The sequence below is a fragment of the Rana temporaria genome, chromosome 2, assembly GCF_905171775.1.
Source record: "Rana temporaria chromosome 2, aRanTem1.1, whole genome shotgun sequence".
NCBI lineage: Eukaryota > Metazoa > Chordata > Amphibia > Anura > Ranidae > Rana > Rana temporaria.
Window position 1 is genome coordinate 534,886,552 of NC_053490.1, and position 22,862 is coordinate 534,909,413.

At 49.5% G+C, this 22,862-nt stretch overlaps 1 protein-coding gene across 1 annotated transcript in view; it reads left to right on the forward strand.

Annotated features, from left to right (window-relative positions):
* The window catches only part of LOC120928084 (kinetochore protein NDC80 homolog), a 59,329-nt gene extending 36,725 nt beyond the window's left edge, over positions 1-22,604 (forward strand). Inside the window, exons 12-17 of the mRNA XM_040339177.1 lie at positions 694-843; positions 9,468-9,557; positions 10,550-10,642; positions 10,729-10,859; positions 20,225-20,327; positions 22,290-22,604. Coding sequence (XP_040195111.1) covers positions 694-843; positions 9,468-9,557; positions 10,550-10,642; positions 10,729-10,859; positions 20,225-20,327; positions 22,290-22,430 — 708 coding nt within the window. The 3' untranslated portion in view covers positions 22,431-22,604. The remainder of the gene's footprint in view (positions 1-693; positions 844-9,467; positions 9,558-10,549; positions 10,643-10,728; positions 10,860-20,224; positions 20,328-22,289) is intronic.
* Positions 22,605-22,862: the final 258 nt, after the last annotated feature.

Here is a 22,862-nt window from a genome sequence, read left to right on the forward strand (position 1 = left end):
CAGTGTTGGGTATCCATTTACTTGGCGTAACCTCATCTAAATATTTCTTGATCTACCTGACCTGGGCTTGGTATCAAGAGATCCTCAAATTTTCCACTCCTTATGAAGTGATTGAACAGTACTGACTGCCATATTCAAGGCTTTTGATTTTTTTTTTTTTCCATCTTTTTAGAGTTTCATTATCCTGTTACGCAGGTCTTTTGACTGTTCTCTTCTACCTCTCAATGGCTCAGTGTCTAGCCTCCTTGGTGCATCTATGTGAGAGCTAACCAACTTGTTGACTATATACAGACTCTAATTGTGATTTAAAAAGCCACAAATGTGGGAAATTTTACCTTTTTAATTGCCATTTTAACCTGTGTGCCACCTTGTGTGTCTGTACCAAGGCCAAACATTCCAGGGTGTGTAAACTTTTGATCAGGGACATTTGGGTCGTTTCTGTTGCCATTATGATTTAAAAAGAGTACATACAATTGATTGATAAATGGCTTCAGACTAACACTAACCATGAGCGTAAGAAAAGTTTGTGTTCTCATTCATATTCTCTGAAAAATGGCCAAGAAATCATCAATTCTGGCAGGGTATGTAAACTTATGAGCACAACTGTAGATGGAAACCGAACTGTATAAACCATGTTTGGTAAATTCTGATTACACTGACTCAACATGTTTTTTTTTTTTTGTTTCTCTTCAGGTGGACACAGAGATGGCGGAGTTTTACAAGTTGGCTCGAAAATTACGCATTATTCCTGCCAGCGCAGAAAACGCCAACGGTTACGACCTCCAGATCGATTGTAACCTAGACAGCGAAGAGAGTCTCCAGCACTGCCGAAACCAGATGAATGTAAGGATTCTGGGGGGGGTCGATTACCTGTAGGCAATAACAACGTTGTGCTAATAGTGTACGCTTCTCTGATCACATTGGCCTTCATCCAGACATCTTTTGGGGCAAGAAGTGTTCTTGACTGAATCACATGAACATTTTAAAACCTAAAAATGCTGGACCTGAGGAGCGGGCACAGGTCCTGCCTTTCATTCCTGGGAGGATCTCCCTAATCAGAAATGATCTTTGACTTTGGGAGGGCAGATTTGCAGCACATCTCTAGAATGTATATTTCTCAAGGCTTTATCCCTATAAAGATCCTGAAAGTACAGGAAGATTCCTCTGCCCGGAATGCACACGGCTCCTAAGTCCTGTTCTGGGCCAACGCACATCAGTTTTGTGGTGTCAGCCCTGTCCAGTTGTGTTTTTGCTGCGTTACGCAAAACCACTCTCCCATCACCACAACACAGATATTATCTGTAGTCCCAAGTTAAAGCGGAGTTCCACCCAAAAATTGAACTTCCGCTTTTTGGAACCCCCACCCCTCTAGTTTCACATTTGGCACCTTGGAGGGGGGAGCAGATACCTGTGTAATACAGGCATTTTGCTCCCACTTCTGGGCATAGACCCGTGGCTGTCTACGCCACTTCCTTCATCGTCGCCCATCGCTGTCTTCTGGGAAACGCACATGTCCTAGAAGACAGCAGGGACCAGTGGGATAGTGCAGCGCGAGTCGCGCATGCACAGTAGGGAACCCTTACCGAAGATAGCGATAGCAGCATACGTGAACTGATCGCTGGTTCGGGTGCTGACATTGTGGGCGCCCTGGACAGGTAAGTGTGCTTATTTCTCTTTCGTTCATAGACGGACACAGCATCCTTTGACCTTAGGGTTATGCTTCTTCCTACCAGGAGATTTAGGCAGAATTCTACAGCACTTAAGGTGTTAAAAACTTTCCTTCATGCCGCTCCTCCCAGGGGGCGTGGCTCCCCCAGGCATAACCCCCACTCTGCTTTAGCAGCCTCAGTTTGTTTCTGCCTAACCGTCAGGAGAGTCAGGCTCTCTCTGGAGTCCTGGACTCTGGAGTTTTTTCTTGCAAATTTTTTTGCATTTTGCGAGTTTTTTCCTCGCTTTTTTATTTTATTTTTATTTTTGAATCCTGCGATTCTTCTATCAACAGCCGACTGGGTGACAGGCTGGGTCCTCGACCCTTGTAGTCCCCCCAGGTTCGGCCTTCGAGCGTGTGCCGGCCCTCAGCTCCGCTTTGGGACGTCCACGACAGGCCCCATTGCTCCAGGGGCGGCCGGGGAACTTCGGTTCTAGGGCACACATATGACCGGTCTCTATGGCCTTGTCACAGTGTGTCTGGCTGACAGCCATGCCGTTCGCGGACGTTGGTTCTGTCTGGGATACCTCCAGCCAGGTAGTCGCAGGACAGGTAAGTAGTGGCCCCTTACTCAGGTAAGTGGTCTGGCTGGAATGTTTTCCCTTGGGAGGTCGACTGAGGGTTTTCCCCTGCTTTCCTCTCTCCCTTATTCCTCTCCCTCCTTTCCCCTTTGGGTGACGGCTGTGCAGGGGGTTTTTTCCCTGGGGCTCATATTTTTTTTTTTTTTTTTTTTTCACTCGGGTATGGCTGGGGCTGTTCTGTGTCACTGCAGGGGACTGTGGTGGACATTCTGGGCATTTTTGTGTGTGCTGTGTGCTGTTTTGGTGTACTGTCATTTTTGGGTACACTGTCTTTTTAAAACTGCGCAACGGCGGCCATTTTGCCGGAGCCGCGCTTGTATTATTCGGCGGCCATTTTCTTGTGGCCGGCGCCATTTTCAGCACTAGTTCGGCGGGGAAAAAAGACCGCGAATCATCTGAGGGGACAGACGCAGCGCTGCAGCTTCTCCTCAGCACACACTTGCCTTCACAGACCGCGCTGTACCAGGGGGTGGTGAGTCTCAGGGGGCCCCATACTGTGCTCTAGCGGCCGGGAGGTGACCTGTGGGGGACTTTTTTCCTGCCCTTGGCAGTAGGGGTGAAATGGCAACGGCAATATGGAGCCTGAATCAGGCCCCTCATTTCTTACAATGCCGGAATTAACCCTTAAGCGCCCCTCCCCCTGCCACATCTGTTCAATCGGTGTCGGCTGTCCTGGAGTCTTTTCTCACCAGGTTTGAAGCAGCCAGTGCTCGGTTGGGGGGTAAAAAAGCGCCCCCCCCCCGGAGGCTGTTTCTGGGGATATCTCTGACGCAGAATCTGATGCTTCTGGTTCTGTCATGTCAGAGGATGCGGGCTTAACCCACATGGACAGCGAGGATGACTCTGCTGCGGAGTCTGCTGATAAGGAATTTGTTGGAGCTCTTATTACTGCGGTGCGTGAGGCTCTTCATTTAGAGGATTTGGCGGAGACACCAGCGGTGTCAGTCCTTTTGGATTCCGCAAACCACCGCGTACCGCTAAGGTATTCCCCTGTGTTCCTTATTTAGACAATATGTTGTATAAGGAATGGGATACACCGCAAAAGGCTTTTACGGTTCCTAAAAGCTTTGCTACCGTTACCCCCTGGAGGAGGACTTTTTTAAAAAAGTGGGTCACTCCTCCGTCGGTGGACCCTCCTGTGTCCAGACTGAGTAAGGCTACTACGTTGCCTGTGGAGGGGGCTCCTGCTTTCAAGGACCCCGCTAATAGGAGAGTGGAGGCCGTGGCCCGCTCCCTGTTCTCGGTGGTGGGTTCGGTGGTAAGGCCGGCTCTGGCCGGAGCCCTGGTAGCTCAGACGCTGACTGAAAGGGCGAAGCTCCTGCTGCAGGACCTGGAGGTCCAGGGGGCTTCCGAGTCCTCTAGGGACCTGGCTGAACAGTTGATTCAGGGTCAGAAGTTTCTCTGCGAGGCGGATATGGATTAGATTCCTTTGCTTTCCAGGGCTTCTGTCTACGCAGTGGTTCTGCGCCGCCTTATATGGCTGAAGTGCTGGTCGGCTGACCAGTACTCAAAAAAGGCCTTGGTAGATTTGCCCTTTAAGGGCGGACGGCTTTTGGGGGCATCCCTGGATGACATCATTAAGGATGCCACTGGAGGTAAGAGCACCTTGCTCCCTCAGTCGGGGAAGGGTAGGGAACCTCGCCGCAAGCAAGGTCCTACTTTTACTACCCCCTAAACGGTTTTTTTCGTGCGCCAGCGCGGCTGGAAAAGGTCCGCAAGGTGCAAAAGCCCTTGCTGCCGGGCGTAAGCGCCCCTGGTTCAAAAAACCGAACAAGCCTGCGGACAAGCCTGCTTCCGCATGAAGGTCTGCCCCCGCCCGGGTCTCGGGTGGGGGGACGGCTTCACGACTTCGTGGATCGGTGGAATTCTCTTCTATCCGACCGTTGGGTTTGCGAGGTGGTCGCCTCGGGGTACAAGATAGAGTTCCTTTCTTGTCCCCCAAACAGATTTTTTTCCATCCAACCTCCAGCTTCCTCCGGATCGTCGGCTAGCCCTGTCCGGGGCTGTCCAGGATCTTCTGGACAGGGGGGTGGTTGTGCCGGTCCCCTCGCTGGAACGGTTTCGGGGGTTCTACTCCAATCTGTTCGTGGTCCCCAAGAAGGGAGGGGTTCGCCCTATCCTGGACCTAAAGGCCCTCAACTCCTTTGTCAAGGTAGAAAGTGCGAGTATTGCCTCTTTTAGTTTTTGATAATAATATCAGTAAAAATGTGCCAACATCCCTATTGGTTATATTTGGTATGATCTAATCAGTAACTCACACGTCGGACCCTTCAGACCACGGGCTCCAATCGGAGCCCGCTGTTTGCAGCCCTGAACCCGGCCTATGGTCATTGGGTCTCAGGACTGCAAGGCCGCGCATCACCGAATGCGCGGCCGTCTGATTGGTGAGTCACGTCTACGTCGCGGTCACGTGACCTATGACGTGACTTGGGATATCCCATTTAAGCTGCTCTATGAGCTAGCTGAATGAGATGCACGGAGCTCTCCCTGGGGACGCGCTGACACTTCAGAGAACTTTGTAAGTATACACTGCTCATGCTGAATCCGTACCTTATATTTTTATGCCTCTCTATCATTAGTGACATTTATGCCCAATTATTTGTGTGGTACCGTGTCTCCTTCTAGATTGGCTTCTGCCTGTGTTCAACCACACTGGCGTTCATGTCAGTTTGCCTATAAATTTGTGTCACCTGCCCCAGCATCATTTATATTGTTTTATCCTGGACGGTAAGCTAGTTCAACATCAACCCATCTCACTCCAGCACTTAATGTCATTTCCTGGTGTCCCATCTACTCACTTAGCAGCACCACTGGTCATTCTAACCAACTTTCATTTGGTTACTTTGGAACTGTCACCATTCACTTTTCCCTTCTCCTTGCTAATTTCCCCCCCCCCCCCCTTTCCCTCCCATATATCAGTCACTTCTTTCTTTCTCCCTCTTATCTTATTTTTCACCCTTTCCTTCTCTCCCCTTTCTCCCCAATCCTTTCCCCTCTCCCCCTTTTCTATTTTCTCTCTCATCTTTGCCCTCTTTTCTCCCAGCTCCTCTTCCTATTTCCTATTGCTCATCCTTTTCCAAACATTCTGGTCTATTTTTATTCAATTTTTGTTTTGCCTTACCTTTGTTCTTTCTTTCTTCTGCCATCCCTCTTTTCAATTGTTTTTCCCTTCTGCTTCAACTAATCATGTCTTTTTTCTCTTCCTTTTTGCCTTCATTTTCTTCCTCCCCCATTACCAACCCTCCTCTTTTCCCCCCCCCCCCTTTTTTTTTTCTCCCCCTCCCCTCCTTCTTTTCCCCCCCCCCCCCCCTTGTCCCAATTTCCCTTTCCTTCACGGTTCTTTATCCCGGCTCATCCATGCACAACCGTCCCTAAGTATATTAACCATTAGGAATAACTTATGAACCTTTTCCACCAGAGCCTGTCCTTATTATCCCCCACGTGCGCCCTAGGGGGATTTCCTGCCCGAGCCTTCCATGATCACTCTGGCACCAAGGTGAGTAGTCTTGTGACTCTCCTACAAAGGCACAATGTTGACCCTATGTATCTTTCTTTGTTATCAAAGTATTGTACACAATTGCTTGTTGCTTTATTATATTTTATTTGTATACTTGTAGACATTTCTCCTGAAGAAGCGGTTGTATACCGCGAAACCGGTCGAGACCACGACTCCACCGATCAGACCAACGGTCTTCTGATCTATCTGATTAGTGGGGTTTGTCCCAAATGCTTTATATATTATATATTTTTTGTATAATCTGTTAAATAAATATTTATACTACTTTTTATATTGTTGTATATCAGTGCCTCAAAAATCCCACACAAACTTCCCTTTTTCTCCCCCCCCCCCCCCCTTCTTATCCTTTGTCAAGGTGCAGCGATTCAGGATGGAGTCGGTCCGTTCTATCATGGCGTCCCTCCACCAGGGGGACTTCATGGCGTCCTGAGGCATCATGGACGCATACCTGCATGTTCCCGTTTGCACAAGCCACCAAAGGTATCTGCGCTTTGCGATCGGGGAGGACCACTATCAATTCGTGGCCCTCCCGTTCGGGCTGGCGTCGGCACCACGGGTGTTCACCAAGGTGCTCGCCCCGATCCTGGCCTTGCTACGGCAGCGAGGGATCGCTATCGTGGGATACCTGGACGACCTTCTCCTGAGAGCTTCTTCAGGCTCAGAGTTAGAGGAGGACGTGTCCATCACGTGTCGGACTCTGCAGGAGTTCGGCTGGTTTCTGAATCTCAGAAAATCAGTGTTGGTTCCGTCCCAGAGGCTGGAACCCCTGGGGCTGGTTTTGGATTCGGGGGAGACAAAAGTGTTCCTCCCATCGCAAAACCTGCTGACCCTGCAATCTGCAGTGAGACAGTTGTTGACCCAGAAGTGGTCATCTCTTCGCTTCTGCATGCGGGTTCTGGGTCTGATGGTGGCCTCCTTCGAGGCAGTTCTGTATGCCCAATCCACACCAGGGTACTACAGAAGGAGATTCTGTCACGATGGGACAGGGTCCCATCTTCTCTGGATCACCAGATTCGGTTGAGCCATCTGGCCAAGTCTTCCCTGGCATGGTGGCTGACGTCTCCGGTGCTTCGGTCCGGGAAGTCTTTTCTTCCGTGCCGCTGGACAGTGGTCACGACGGATGCCAGCCTCTTCGGCTGGGGGGGCGTCTGGGGCACCCAGTCAGCCCAGGGGCGCTGGACTCGGGAGGAGTCCCGCCTGCCGATCAATATCCTGGAGCTCCGAGCAATCAAGCTGTGCCTTGTCAGGTGGTCGCTGGAGCTAAAGGGCCGTCCTGTCAGGATCCAGTCCGACAACGCCACGGCCGTGGCGTACATCAATCATCAGGGCGGCACAAGGAGCTCGGCCGCGGCGACGGAGGTCGCTCACATACTTCGGTGGGCCGAAAGGTCCGTTCCGGCCCTGTCGGCGGTATACATTCCGGGAGTTCTGAATTGGCAAGCCGACTCCCTAAGTCGCATGACTCTGGATCAAGGGGAGTGGTCTCTCCACCCGGAGGTGTTTCAGATCCTGTGCCAAAAATGGGGCACTCCAGACGTGGACCTTCTGGCGTCCCGTCTCAATCGGAAGGTACCATGGTTTGTGGCTAGGTCAAGGGACCCGTGGGCAGACACGTCAGACGCGTTAGTGGCTCCCTGGGTCAATATCACCTGATTTACGCCTTCCCTCCTCTAAGGCTCCTACCCCGCCTGCTGCGCAGGGTGGAAGCCGAAGGTATTCCAACGATCCTGATCGCCCCGGATTGGCCGCGTCGCTCTTGGTACGCGGACCTGGTACGTCTGGTGACAGACGCCCCCTGGCGTCTGCCTCTGAGGGAAGATCTCCTGTCTCAGGGCCCGATCTTCCATCCTGCTTTACGGTCACTGGCTTTAACGACGTGGCTGTTGAAAACCAGGTACTGAAGGACCGGGGCCTGTCGGGCCCGGTAATCTCTACCATGCTGCGTGCACGGAAGTCCACTTCTCGAAAAATTTACCATCGTACATGGAAAGCATACATCTCTATGTGTGAGGAGATGAAGTGGCACCCCCGTACTTACGTGGTGTCCCGGATCCTGCTGTTCCTACAGCGGGGAGTGGACCAGGCTCTTGCCTTGAGCACGATCAAGAGTCAGATTTCTGCTCAGGCTGTTTATTTTCAGCGTCCCTTGGCAGCGAATTCTTTGGTTCGCACGTTTGTGCAGGGGGTCCGGCATGTGGCCCCCCCGGTGCGCCCTCCGCTACCTTCTTGGGACTTGAACTTGGTCCTCTCGGCGCTTCAGCGTGCCCCCTTTGAGGACATTCGGGAGATCCCCTTGCTGACTTTGTCGCAGAAGGTGGTCTTTCTGGTAGCTATTACCTCTATCAGACGAGTGTCTGAACTGGCGGCCTTGTATTGCAAGGCCCCCTACTTGGTCATCCATCAGGATAAGGCGGTGCTGCGCCCGCAGCCCTCTTTTCTTCCGAAGGTCGTTTCGGCCTTTCACATTAACGAGGACATTGTTGTTCCATCATTATGTCCTCAGCCGAAGAACCCGAAGGAGGCCTCTTTACATTCTCTGGATGTGGTTCGGGCCCTTCGAGTTTACTTGTCGGCGACAGCTCCGTTCCGGAAGTCGGACTCGCTGTTCGTGTCTGTGTCCGGTCCCAGTAAGGGCCTGGCAGTCTCGTCGGCCACCATTTCCAGGTGGATCCGACAGGTTGTGCTTCAGGCCTACGCCCTGAAGGGGCGGGCGCCTCCCTTTCGGGTCATGGCGCATTCGACCAGGGCGATCGGGGCCTCCTGGGCTTCCGACACCAAGCCTCTGTGTTACAGGTGTGTAAGGCAGCGACCTGGTCGTCGTTCCACACTTTTTCAAAGTTTTATAAGGTGGATGTGAGTGCATCTTCTGATGCCTCCTTCGGCCGCAGGGTGTTACAGGCGGCAGTTTAAGGTTGGAGTTCCTCCGTTGAGTAACTCCGGTTTTGTTTGGGGTGTAACCTGTTTTTGCTGTGTTATTTTCCCACCCCTCGAATTTTTTTGACACTGCTTGGGGACGTCCCTAAGGTCAAAGGATGCTGTGTCCGTCTATGAACGAAAGAGAAAAAAGGATTTTTGTACTCACCGTAAAATCCATTTCTCTGAGTTCATAGACGGACACAGCACCCACCCCTCCTTTGTTTGTACTGCTTGTTACGAACTGAGGCTGCTAAAGCAGAGTGGGGGTTATGCCTGGGGGAGCCACGCCCCCTGGGAGGAGCGGCATGAAGGAAAGTTTTTAACACCTTAAGTGCTGTAGAATTCTGCCTAAATCTCCTGGTAGGAAGAAGCATAACCCTAAGGTCAAAGGATGCTGTGTCCGTCTATGAACTCAGAGAAATGGATTTTACGGTGAGTACAAAAATCCTTTTTTTTAAAGTCAGCCGTTGCAGTATTTGTAGCTGCTGACAGCTTTATCCAGCAATGTGCATATCTCCTTTTCTCTTTTTTTTTCTTCTTTTTTTTTTCCTCCTCCTCCTCTTTTTTTTTTATTCTCCTTCTTTTTTTTTTTTTGATGACGGATTTCACACAGAAAACAAACTTCTTCTCTGCAGACCGTGTCATTTACTTCTAAACTGCGTACAATGTATTACAGAAGTTCAATGCAACTTTTATTAAGTCTTTTTTGATCAACACTAATCCTTTGTCCTTTCCTTTCCTATAGCTCCCCTTGCTGGAGATGCTGACGCAGTCGGAAGATCTGGTAACGAAGGCTATTACTAAGAAGATGGAGATTCAGGAAGTGAAGGAGCAGGTGGGATGGAGCTCTGATTATCATACAGATCCTTTATACAATGTAGAATACCGTTTTTCTTCTCGCATCTGTAGCGGATAGACAGACAGATTCTGTTTTCATTGTGCTGGTTTGAGGAGGAATGGGACAAATTGAATTCTAGCTGTCATTACTTTTCAGTCTTTTAAGGGACACAGGAAGTTTTGTACGATCGGGTTATACTGCCTCCTACAGGAGGATCGAATACTGCAAAAAAAAAAAATTGTAGGCCAGCCTTGGATATTCCCTCCTTCTCCCAGCACTCCTTAGTTTTTTGCTATTGTGCCCAGAGAATAAATGTAATTTCTTCAGTTCTGCTGTTTTTTTGCTTCTGTCAGCATTCTTGCTGAGCTGGTCTCTATATGCAGGCTACCGGATCAGCCTTTGATTTGGAGTGCTGTACCCAAACCCTGCTGGACTTTGCAGGGCTTGCCTGGAATGTGATTTATTTATTTATTTTTTCCCCAGTCCCCCCGCCAATTACTGGATTCCCCATTGTGGTGGTTTCAGACCTCTGTGTACTGGTAAAAGTTAGTTGCAGAGGTCCAGAGCCGTGGCATTGCCTCAGTGTTTGCCATGTCTCTGAAAAGTAATTTTCTAGCAAAAATAAATAAATAAATATTTTAACTTGAAAAGAGCTGTCCTGTGTCCCTGAAGGCAGTGGTCATTAACCCTGTCCTTGGGGGGCACCTTAACAGGCCAGGTTTGCAGGATAACTGAAATACATCACAGGTGATAATTTGCTGCTCAGTGATTGCAGTATTCTAGTCTGCATCTCCCCAAGGTAATACATAAAACCTGGCCTGTTAGTGGGCCCTGAGGACAGGAGTTGATGACCACTGCCTTTTAAGGAATGCAATAATAGGATTTTACGGTGGGTACAAAAATCCTATTTTACTGTAGTTTCCACTAATGTGTTCCAATATAATTGTAGAAATGATTGCACGCTGATTTGTGTCCTTTCCTTCCTGTAGATGAGATCCATGAATTCTGATAAGAGGAATGATGTGAAGAAACTCAAGGATGAGGTCCAGAGGCTGGATGAGCTCGTACTGCAGAAGACTAAGGTAGAGTCCTTGTTTTGATGTGTGCCAACTAGGATTATGGGAATTGGTGCCCCCCTCCATTCAACTAATGATTGTCATCTTCCCAGGACATAGAAGAACAGGAGAGGGAATGGGTATCTGAGCTCCAGTCTTTAGAAAAACATCGCCAGTTGCTGGAGTCCGGAGTGAGCAAAGGACTGGATGAGGCTATGAAGGACCTGGAGAGGTCAAAGCAGGAGTAAGTACAGAACAGAAGCTCCAACACAAGGCTGCACGGCTTCCTGTCCTTGGGAGATGGCATTGGGGACAGAGGCACAGCTTTGTGAAGCCACATTCTCCAAATGTAGGCATATGGGTTAGGATTACTTTCTGATAATATTACTGAGGATTGGGCACCAGCAGGTTCATTTTAGGGCTGCAACTAACGATTATTTTTATAATCGATTAGTTGGCCGATTATTGTTTTGATTAATCGGATAATAGCCTTTAAAAAAAGAAGAAAATTAGCAGCATTTAAATTTTTTTTTTTTTTGGGTTAATTTGTTGTTGGCCAGATTACAAAACACAAATTGCCACAAAAACACATGACACGCTTTTCTGCAGCTTCTCCGTTGAAGTATATGGAACCAAAAAAAAAATAGCAACATTTTGCGTTTTTAAGTCCTTGACCTTTCCAAATACGCAGCAGCTGAAAAAAAAATCATGGATGTGAACGTGTCCCATAGGAAAACATGTAAATGAACTGTAGTATCTTTCTGCAAAAAGCACCAAAAAACAGAGGTGTGACCTCCGGCCTGAGACGTTTAGTAACATAATGGGAGTTATAAAAACAAAAATAAGTACAAAAAGAGCAAATAATCGCTACTGTAAGGGGTTCATTTTTTTTACTGTGGGACAGTGAAAGTAATATTTACAGTAGCGATTTGCTTTTTTGTACTATAAAGGGCTAATTTTAGTTTTTTTAACCCCATTATGTTACTGGCCTATTAATCAATAACTATGAAATTAATCGATTATGAAAATTGTAATCGATTAGTTTCGGCCCTAGTTCATTTAATTGGCTTCTATATACTGTACTGCAAATAAATTACTACTGATCTGTGATTGGCTATAGCTACTCACATGGTACAGGGCGCTGTGACTGGCCCAGGTGCCATGTGATAGCTGTGGGTCAGTCACAGCTACTGGATTCGCAATCCGTGTATGTACGCGATTGTGCCTGCACGTGCCGCAGTGCATGTACTGTGGCGGGTCGACAAGTGGTTAAAGGAAGGCTTAAATGAAGGCTACTGGCATGTGAGTAGCTGCCAGTAGCCTTCATTTAAGCCTTCCTTTAACTTGTCGACCCGTCACAGTACATGTACTGCGGCACGTGCAGGCACAATCGCGTACATCCACGGATTGCGAATCCAGTAGCGGTGATTGACCCACAGCTATCACTTGGCACCTGGGCCAGTCACAGCGCCCTGTACCTTGTGAGTAGCTGTAGCCAATCACAGATCGGTAGTAATCACAGCTGTCATGAATAAATGTAATGCATTCACGACAGTTGAAAATATTGCTGCTACAATATAAATGACGTGAAGCAACCGGCGCTACCTGGTATCCTAAAACGCAAACAAACTAATTTGGTGACCTGTATACTAAAACACCTATATAAATCTCATTAATAATGTAATGTTAATAATAATGTTTTCTAAAAATACAAAAGAGCTGCTGTACACCTATCGGTGATTCACTGCACCAAACAAAAAAGAAAATTGCATATATAAATGGTGCAGCACTCTTCCCATACAATCCGCTCCACAGTGCATATAATGTATTGCACTAAATTAATCTGTGATTTGATAAAACAAAAATTGAAAAGTACAATAAAATAAACATATAATCAAACATTCACCAGGTGAATTGTGCTCTCGCCCCACTCCTTTCAGCCCCGGAAGAATTGGCTGCTGAATGACCGGGGCATTTCTGTGCGATTCGGCACTGCGTCGCTTTAACTGACAATTAGACGGTCGTGAGATGTTCAACCCAAACAAAATGGACGTCCTCTCCCCACCCACCCACAAATAGAGCTTTCTTTTGGTATTTGATCATCTCTGCATGTTTTTTTTTTTCTCTTTCGTTCATAGACGGACACAGCATCCTTTGACCTTAGGGTTATGCTTCTTCCTACCAGGAGATTTAGGCAGAATTCTACAGCACTTAAGGTGTTAAAAACTTTCCTTCATGCCGCTCCTCCCAGGGGGCGTGGCTCCCCCAGGCATAACCCCCACTCTGCTTTAGCAGCCTCAGTTTGTTTCTGCCTAACCGTCAGGAGAGTCAGGCTCTCTCTGGAGTCCTGGACTCTGGAGTTTTTTCTTGCAAATTTTTTTGCATTTTGCGAGTTTTTTCCTCGCTTTTTTATTTTATTTTTATTTTTGAATCCTGCGATTCTTCTATCAACAGCCGACTGGGTGACAGGCTGGGTCCTCGACCCTTGTAGTCCCCCCAGGTTCGGCCTTCGAGCGTGTGCCGGCCCTCAGCTCCGCTTTGGGACGTCCACGACAGGCCCCATTGCTCCAGGGGCGGCCGGGGAACTTCGGTTCTAGGGCACACATATGACCGGTCTCTATGGCCTTGTCACAGTGTGTCTGGCTGACAGCCATGCCGTTCGCGGACGTTGGTTCTGTCTGGGATACCTCCAGCCAGGTAGTCGCAGGACAGGTAAGTAGTGGCCCCTTACTCAGGTAAGTGGTCTGGCTGGAATGTTTTCCCTTGGGAGGTCGACTGAGGGTTTTCCCCTGCTTTCCTCTCTCCCTTATTCCTCTCCCTCCTTTCCCCTTTGGGTGACGGCTGTGCAGGGGGTTTTTTCCCTGGGGCTCATATTTTTTTTTTTTTTTTTTTTTTCACTCGGGTATGGCTGGGGCTGTTCTGTGTCACTGCAGGGGACTGTGGTGGACATTCTGGGCATTTTTGTGTGTGCTGTGTGCTGTTTTGGTGTACTGTCATTTTTGGGTACACTGTCTTTTTAAAACTGCGCAACGGCGGCCATTTTGCCGGAGCCGCGCTTGTATTATTCGGCGGCCATTTTCTTGTGGCCGGCGCCATTTTCAGCACTAGTTCGGCCTCTAGTGGCCGTTTCGGCGGGGAAAAAAGACCGCGAATCATCTGAGGGGACAGACGCAGCGCTGCAGCTTCTCCTCAGCACACACTTGCCTTCACAGACCGCGCTGTACCAGGGGGTGGTGAGTCTCAGGGGGCCCCATACTGTGCTCTAGCGGCCGGGAGGTGACCTGTGGGGGACTTTTTTCCTGCCCTTGGCAGTAGGGGTGAAATGGCAACGGCAATATGGAGCCTGAATCAGGCCCCTCATTTCTTACAATGCCGGAATTAACCCTTAAGCGCCCCTCCCCCTGCCACATCTGTTCAATCGGTGTCGGCTGTCCTGGAGTCTTTTCTCACCAGGTTTGAAGCAGCCAGTGCTCGGTTGGGGGGTAAAAAAGCGCCCCCCCCCGGAGGCTGTTTCTGGGGATATCTCTGACGCAGAATCTGATGCTTCTGGTTCTGTCATGTCAGAGGATGCGGGCTTAACCCACATGGACAGCGAGGATGACTCTGCTGCGGAGTCTGCTGATAAGGAATTTGTTGGAGCTCTTATTACTGCGGTGCGTGAGGCTCTTCATTTAGAGGATTTGGCGGAGACACCAGCGGTGTCAGTCCTTTTGGATTCCGCAAACCACCGCGTACCGCTAAGGTATTCCCCTGTGTTCCTTATTTAGACAATATGTTGTATAAGGAATGGGATACACCGCAAAAGGCTTTTACGGTTCCTAAAAGCTTTGCTACCGTTACCCCCTGGAGGAGGACTTTTTTAAAAAAGTGGGTCACTCCTCCGTCGGTGGACCCTCCTGTGTCCAGACTGAGTAAGGCTACTACGTTGCCTGTGGAGGGGGCTCCTGCTTTCAAGGACCCCGCTAATAGGAGAGTGGAGGCCGTGGCCCGCTCCCTGTTCTCGGTGGTGGGTTCGGTGGTAAGGCCGGCTCTGGCCGGAGCCCTGGTAGCTCAGACGCTGACTGAAAGGGCGAAGCTCCTGCTGCAGGACCTGGAGGTCCAGGGGGCTTCCGAGTCCTCTAGGGACCTGGCTGAACAGTTGATTCAGGGTCAGAAGTTTCTCTGCGAGGCGGATATGGATTAGATTCCTTTGCTTTCCAGGGCTTCTGTCTACGCAGTGGTTCTGCGCCGCCTTATATGGCTGAAGTGCTGGTCGGCTGACCAGTACTCAAAAAAGGCCTTGGTAGATTTGCCCTTTAAGGGCGGACGGCTTTTGGGGGCATCCCTGGATGACATCATTAAGGATGCCACTGGAGGTAAGAGCACCTTGCTCCCTCAGTCGGGGAAGGGTAGGGAACCTCGCCGCAAGCAAGGTCCTACTTTTACTACCCCCTAAACGGTTTTTTTCGTGCGCCAGCGCGGCTGGAAAAGGTCCGCAAGGTGCAAAAGCCCTTGCTGCCGGGCGTAAGCGCCCCTGGTTCAAAAAACCGAACAAGCCTGCGGACAAGCCTGCTTCCGCATGAAGGTCTGCCCCCGCCCGGGTCTCGGGTGGGGGGACGGCTTCACGACTTCGTGGATCGGTGGAATTCTCTTCTATCCGACCGTTGGGTTTGCGAGGTGGTCGCCTCGGGGTACAAGATAGAGTTCCTTTCTTGTCCCCCAAACAGATTTTTTTCCATCCAACCTCCAGCTTCCTCCGGATCGTCGGCTAGCCCTGTCCGGGGCTGTCCAGGATCTTCTGGACAGGGGGGTGGTTGTGCCGGTCCCCTCGCTGGAACGGTTTCGGGGGTTCTACTCCAATCTGTTCGTGGTCCCCAAGAAGGGAGGGGTTCGCCCTATCCTGGACCTAAAGGCCCTCAACTCCTTTGTCAAGGTGCAGCGATTCAGGATGGAGTCGATCCGTTCTATCATGGCGTCCCTCCACCAGGGGGACTTCATGGCGTCCTGAGGCATCATGGACGCATACCTGCATGTTCCCGTTTGCACAAGCCACCAAAGGTATCTGCGCTTTGCGATCGGGGAGGACCACTATCAATTCGTGGCCCTCCCGTTCGGGCTGGCGTCGGCACCACGGGTGTTCACCAAGGTGCTCGCCCCGATCCTGGCCTTGCTACGGCAGCGAGGGATCGCTATCGTGGGATACCTGGACGACCTTCTCCTGAGAGCTTCTTCAGGCTCAGAGTTAGAGGAGGACGTGTCCATCACGTGTCGGACTCTGCAGGAGTTCGGCTGGTTTCTGAATCTCAGAAAATCAGTGTTGGTTCCGTCCCAGAGGCTGGAACCCCTGGGGCTGGTTTTGGATTCGGGGGAGACAAAAGTGTTCCTCCCATCGCAAAACCTGCTGACCCTGCAATCTGCAGTGAGACAGTTGTTGACCCAGAAGTGGTCATCTCTTCGCTTCTGCATGCGGGTTCTGGGTCTGATGGTGGCCTCCTTCGAGGCAGTTCTGTATGCCCAATCCACACCAGGGTACTACAGAAGGAGATTCTGTCACGATGGGACAGGGTCCCATCTTCTCTGGATCACCAGATTCGGTTGAGCCATCTGGCCAAGTCTTCCCTGGCATGGTGGCTGACGTCTCCGGTGCTTCGGTCCGGGAAGTCTTTTCTTCCGTGCCGCTGGACAGTGGTCACGACGGATGCCAGCCTCTTCGGCTGGGGGGGCGTCTGGGGCACCCAGTCAGCCCAGGGGCGCTGGACTCGGGAGGAGTCCCGCCTGCCGATCAATATCCTGGAGCTCCGAGCAATCAAGCTGTGCCTTGTCAGGTGGTCGCTGGAGCTAAAGGGCCGTCCTGTCAGGATCCAGTCCGACAACGCCACGGCCGTGGCGTACATCAATCATCAGGGCGGCACAAGGAGCTCGGCCGCGGCGACGGAGGTCGCTCACATACTTCGGTGGGCCGAAAGGTCCGTTCCGGCCCTGTCGGCGGTATACATTCCGGGAGTTCTGAATTGGCAAGCCGACTCCCTAAGTCGCATGACTCTGGATCAAGGGGAGTGGTCTCTCCACCCGGAGGTGTTTCAGATCCTGTGCCAAAAATGGGGCACTCCAGACGTGGACCTTCTGGCGTCCCGTCTCAATCGGAAGGTACCATGGTTTGTGGCTAGGTCAAGGGACCCGTGGGCAGACACGTCAGACGCGTTAGTGGCTCCCTGGGTCAATATCACCTGATTTACGCCTTCCCTCCTCTAAGGCTCCTACCCCGCCTGCTGCGCAGGGTGGAAGCCGAAGGTATTCCAACGATCCTGATCGCCCCGGATTGGCCGCGTCGCTCTTGGTACGCGGACCTGGTACGTCTGGTGACAGACGCCCCCTGGCGTCTGCCTCTGAGGGAAGATCTCCTGTCTCAGGGCCCGATCTTCCATCCTGCTTTACGGTCACTGGCTTTAACGACGTGGCTGTTGAAAACCAGGTACTGAAGGACCGGGGCCTGTCGGGCCCGGTAATCTCTACCATGCTGCGTGCACGGAAGTCCACTTCTCGAAAAATTTACCATCGTACATGGAAAGCATACATCTCTATGTGTGAGGAGATGAAGTGGCACCCCCGTACTTACGTGGTGTCCCGGATCCTGCTGTTCCTACAGCGGGGAGTGGACCAGGCTCTTGCCTTGAGCACGATCAAGAGTCAGATTTCTGCTCAGGCTGTTTATTTTCAGCGTCCCTTGGCAGCGAATTCTTTGGTTCGCACGTTTGTGCAGGGGGTCCGGCATGTGGCCCCCCCGGTGCGCCCTCCGCTACCTTCTTGGGACTTGAACTTGGTCCTCTCGGCGCTTCAGCGTGCCCCCTTTGAGGACATTCGGGAGATCCCCTTGCTGACTTTGTCGCAGAAGGTGGTCTTTCTGGTAGCTATTACCTCTATCAGACGAGTGTCTGAACTGGCGGCCTTGTATTGCAAGGCCCCCTACTTGGTCATCCATCAGGATAAGGCGGTGCTGCGCCCGCAGCCCTCTTTTCTTCCGAAGGTCGTTTCGGCCTTTTCACATTAACGAGGACATTGTTGTTCCATCATTATGTCCTCAGCCGAAGAACCCGAAGGAGGCCTCTTTACATTCTCTGGATGTGGTTCGGGCCCTTCGAGTTTACTTGTCGGCGACAGCTCCGTTCCGGAAGTCGGACTCGCTGTTCGTGTCTGTGTCCGGTCCCAGTAAGGGCCTGGCAGTCTCGTCGGCCACCATTTCCAGGTGGATCCGACAGGTTGTGCTTCAGGCCTACGCCCTGAAGGGGCGGGCGCCTCCCTTTCGGGTCATGGCGCATTCGACCAGGGCGATCGGGGCCTCCTGGGCTTCCGACACCAAGCCTCTGTGTTACAGGTGTGTAAGGCAGCGACCTGGTCGTCGTTCCACACTTTTTCAAAGTTTTATAAGGTGGATGTGAGTGCATCTTCTGATGCCTCCTTCGGCCGCAGGGTGTTACAGGCGGCAGTTTAAGGTTGGAGTTCCTCCGTTGAGTAACTCCGGTTTTGTTTGGGGTGTAACCTGTTTTTGCTGTGTTATTTTCCCACCCCTCGAATTTTTTTGACACTGCTTGGGGACGTCCCTAAGGTCAAAGGATGCTGTGTCCGTCTATGAACGAAAGAGAAAAAAGGATTTTTGTACTCACCGTAAAATCCATTTCTCTGAGTTCATAGACGGACACAGCACCCACCCCTCCTTTGTTTGTACTGCTTGTTACGAACTGAGGCTGCTAAAGCAGAGTGGGGGTTATGCCTGGGGGAGCCACGCCCCCTGGGAGGAGCGGCATGAAGGAAAGTTTTTAACACCTTAAGTGCTGTAGAATTCTGCCTAAATCTCCTGGTAGGAAGAAGCATAACCCTAAGGTCAAAGGATGCTGTGTCCGTCTATGAACTCAGAGAAATGGATTTTACGGTGAGTACAAAAATCCTTTTTTTTTTTGTTTTCGCTATAAACCAAAAAAAGTGGCAATTTTGAAAACAAAGCAATATATTTTTTTTTCTACTTTTTTTGCTATAATATCCCTAAAAGTATATTAAAAAAAAAAAAAATGTTTTCCTCAGTTTAGGCCAATTTTTTTGTGACTGCGATATTGCGGCAGACATTTTTGGCACCATTGACATTTATACAGCGATCAGTGCTATAAAACTGCACTGATTACTGTGGAAATGACAGTGGCAGGGAAGGTGTTGACCACTATGGGGTGAGGAAGGGGGTTAAGTGTTTTTCCTAGTGAGTGATCCTAACTGTGGGGGGGGATGGGCTACAAGTGACACGACATTGATCACTGCTCCCGATGACATGGAGCAGTAGATGCGTGTCCTGTCACTAGGCAGAACAGGGAAATGTCTTGTTTACAAAGGCACCTCCCCTCGTTCTGCCTCTCCGTGACACTATCGCGGGACATCGTGTCTGCAGGTCATGGAGCCCGCGGCGTGTGCCCGCTAGAAGGCAGATCCAAAGCAACCTACCTGTACGTTGCTTTGCCTGCCCGTGCCATTCTGCCAATGTAAATGTACGTTGGGCAGTCGGCAAGCGGTTAATCGCAAGCTTTTCTTTCTTGTAAAACCAGCCAATCCCTCAGCGATGGATATCTCCTCTCTTATGCTTGGATATGGTTCTCCTCTCTCAAAATCGTTTTACATGGTACACATGAAATAGAAGGGCAACTGCCAGGCATGTCCTGGCCATCGGGACTACCGGGAGTTTCCTGGTGGGCCGGCTTCAGCGGCTGCCTAATCTGCCTATTGGATTGGAGGTCCGCGTCAATCGCCGTCAGCTTGCGCCTGACGGGTAGATTGAGATTTAGCCAGTATGCAGAGTAGTGCAGGAAGCATCTGTAATAAGTTCTCTTTCATGTCATGCTGCTCCTCGGCGGCCCCTCCTCTCTTCTCGTCCATCCCTATTGGCTTGTGAGTGTGACATCATTTGGGATGGATGAGAAGAGAGGTGGGGCCGCCGAGGAGCAGCGTGACATGAGAGAGAACCTATTACAGACGCTTTCTGCGCTACTCTTCATGCTGGCAAGTGAACAATGTGTCCTGATGTCCCGATGTGCCCTAATGTGTTGTGCCCTGGGTCGGTCTGGATGAAGTCCAGGGCCACGTTTGTCCCAGTCCAGCCCTGGCAACTGCATAGTGCTCTATGTGTAAATAATTTATTATAATACCCCACATAAAATTGCACTTACAATAAGTTAAATAAAAATACAGCATTTCTTAACATCTCGCTTGTGAGCTCACCACACCACTCATGCTCTTGGTGATCATGGAACGATTCAGGGCTGGGCTCCTCCCTCCTATACGCGTGTCGCCAATAGAGTAGCTTCTTCTAGGATATACAGAGAGCAATTTGCAGGATCCTTGGAAACCTCCGATTCTCTTTTAGCACTGTTGGTCTAAAAGGCTGTTGTAATAAGGCTACAAATGTTAATTTCCTATGGATACTATGTAATCAAATACGTCAAAACTGCCACTTTGAAATTCAATTTTATAGTGGCAGTTTTGTCAGATATTTTATGTTATTGTTTGACTTGATATTAGATGTATTACTCTTTTTAGTTATGTACACTGAGATTGCCATCAGTACGAGATCACAATCTCCATTTCCCATTCCAGGTTGCAGCTTGTTGAGCACCAGACTGAAGAGGAGAACAGACAAGTGGGCAATAAGCTGATTCGGGTGGTGACCGCTGTGGCCTCTCATGTTGGAGCAATAGAGGTGAGGAACCGCCCACAATTCCATCATATGATCTGCCATGCATACAATACTGTTTGGGGACCAGGAGATCACAATTCTCATTTAAAAATCATCAATTTAACCACTTAAGACCCGGACCATTATGCAGGTAAAGGACCCGGACAGTTTTTGCGATTCGGTACTGCGTCGCTTTAACAGACAATTGCGCGGTCGTGCGACGTGGCTCCCAAACAAAATTGGCGTCCTTTTTTCCCCACAAATAGAGATTTCTTTTGGTGGTGTTTGATCACCTCTGCGGTTTTTATTTTTTGCGCTATAAACAAAAATAGAGCGACAATTTTGAAAAAAAAAAAACAATTTTTACTTTTTTTGCTATAATAAATATCCCCAAAAAAAGATATAAAAAAATATATTGTTTTCTCAGTTTAGGCCGATACAATTTATTTATTTTTTTTCTTCAAAAAATATGTAGAAGAATACGTAATAAGCGTTTGATTGGTTTGCACAAAATGTATAGCGTTTTCAAAATAAGGGATAGTTTTATGGCTTTTTTTTTTTTTTTTTTTTTTTTACTAATGGCAGCGATCAGATTTTTTTTTTTTTGTGACTGCGACATTATGGCGGACACATCGGACAATTTTGACACATTTTTGGGACCATTGTCATTTTCACAGCGAAAGTGCTATAAAAATGCACTGCTTACTGTGAAAATTACAATTGCAGTTTGGGAGTTAACCACTAGGGGGCGCTGATGGGTTTAAGTGTGACCTCATATGTGTTTCTAACTGAAGGGGGCGTGGCTGGACGTGTGATGTCATTGATAGTCTATCCCTATATCAGGGAACAGACGATCACTGACGTTGCCACAGTGAAGAACGGGAAAGGTTTGTTTACACTCACCTCTCCCCGTTCTTCAGCTCCTGTGACAGATCGAGGGACACCGGCGACGATCGGGTCCCGCGATCACGGAGCTTTGGACCAGATCACGTGCACGCGCCCCACAGCTGGGCTCTTAAAGGCGACGTGCCTGTGCCCAGCTATGCCATTCTGCTGACGTATATCGGCGTTAGGCGGTCTTTAAGTGGTCAAAACCCAAGTTTGGGAAACATAAAAAAAAATGTTCCCTGCACCTGCATAGCCAGCATCAACTACAGGGCAGGGGTTATGGAGCCTGTTCACATCATTGCTCTGCAGTGCAAACAAATTAGATATAGACAGACAGATAGATAGACAGATAGACAGATAGATAGATAGACAGATAGATAGATAGATAGATAGATAGATAGATAGATAGATAGATAGATAGATGTATATAATCTTGTGTGTGTATATAGATATATATAGAGAGAGATAGATATATATATATATATAAAAAACATGTATCATAAACTCCATTTTTTTTTTTTTGTTTATTTAACTGCTACACAACGAAAATGTATGTGTATACATACAGTGGAACCTTGGATTACGAGTATAATCCGTTCCAGGAGAATGCTTGTAATCCAAAGCACTTGCATATGAAAGCGAGTTTCCCCATAGAAGTCAATGGAAACGAAGATAATTTGTTCCGCATCGACTTCTATGGCATGCAATACCACATGTGGCCAGAGGAGGGGGCGCCAGAGAGCCTCGGAAATACTTGGAAAGGCTCGGGGACAGCTCAGCTGAACTCGGAAAGGCTCGAGAACAGTATTTCCGATAATGTTTCTGAGTATTTCCGAACGGCTCCAGCGCCCCCATAACCTCTGGCCAAATGTGGTACTGCAGGCCCCATTAGATTAAATTCTGCTTGTTTTGCGAGACAACACTCGCAAACCAAGTCAGTTGTTATGGCAGTTTAATGTCCTGACTGGGAATCAAACCGATGACCCCAGTGCTGCAAGGCAGAAGTGCCAACCACTGAGCCAATGAAGCGAGATCCATATTTGTCGCATGATGACCTGTTGATGTCTCAGGCTGATCTTTCTCTGTCTTCTGTTTCAGAAACACTTGGAGGAGAAGCGCCTAAAGACGGAGCGGGAGTACGAGGCGTTCATGAAGCAGGACTTGCTGGCCGATCTGCGAGAAATCCTGGCCAAATACAAGCAGAAGGCAGAGCTTTTGGACGAACCGCCCAGCCAATGAAATGCTTTTTATTTTATTTTATTTGTTTTTAGTTTGCACCCCTGTGTGCCGTCCTGGACTGTTAGGACCCTTTCACACTGGGCATGTGGGGTGCGGTGGCGGTCTAGCGTCGCGATTTTTAGCCCCGCTATACCGTCGTATTTACTGCAATATTCGGCCGCTAGCGGTGCGGTTTTAACCCCCGCTATCGGCCAAAAAAGGGTTAATACCTGCAGAGGCGCATTGCCGGCGGTATTACTGCAGTTTCCCATTGATTTCAATGGGAAGGAGCTGTAAACACACCGCTCCAAAGATGCTGCTTGCCGGAGATTTTTTTCCCTCCTGCCAGCGCATCGCCTCGGTGTGAAAGCCCTCGGACTTTCACATTGAGAATGCTGGGGCAGGATTATTTCAGGCGTTAGTTATACGCTATTTTTAGCGCTAAAACGCCTG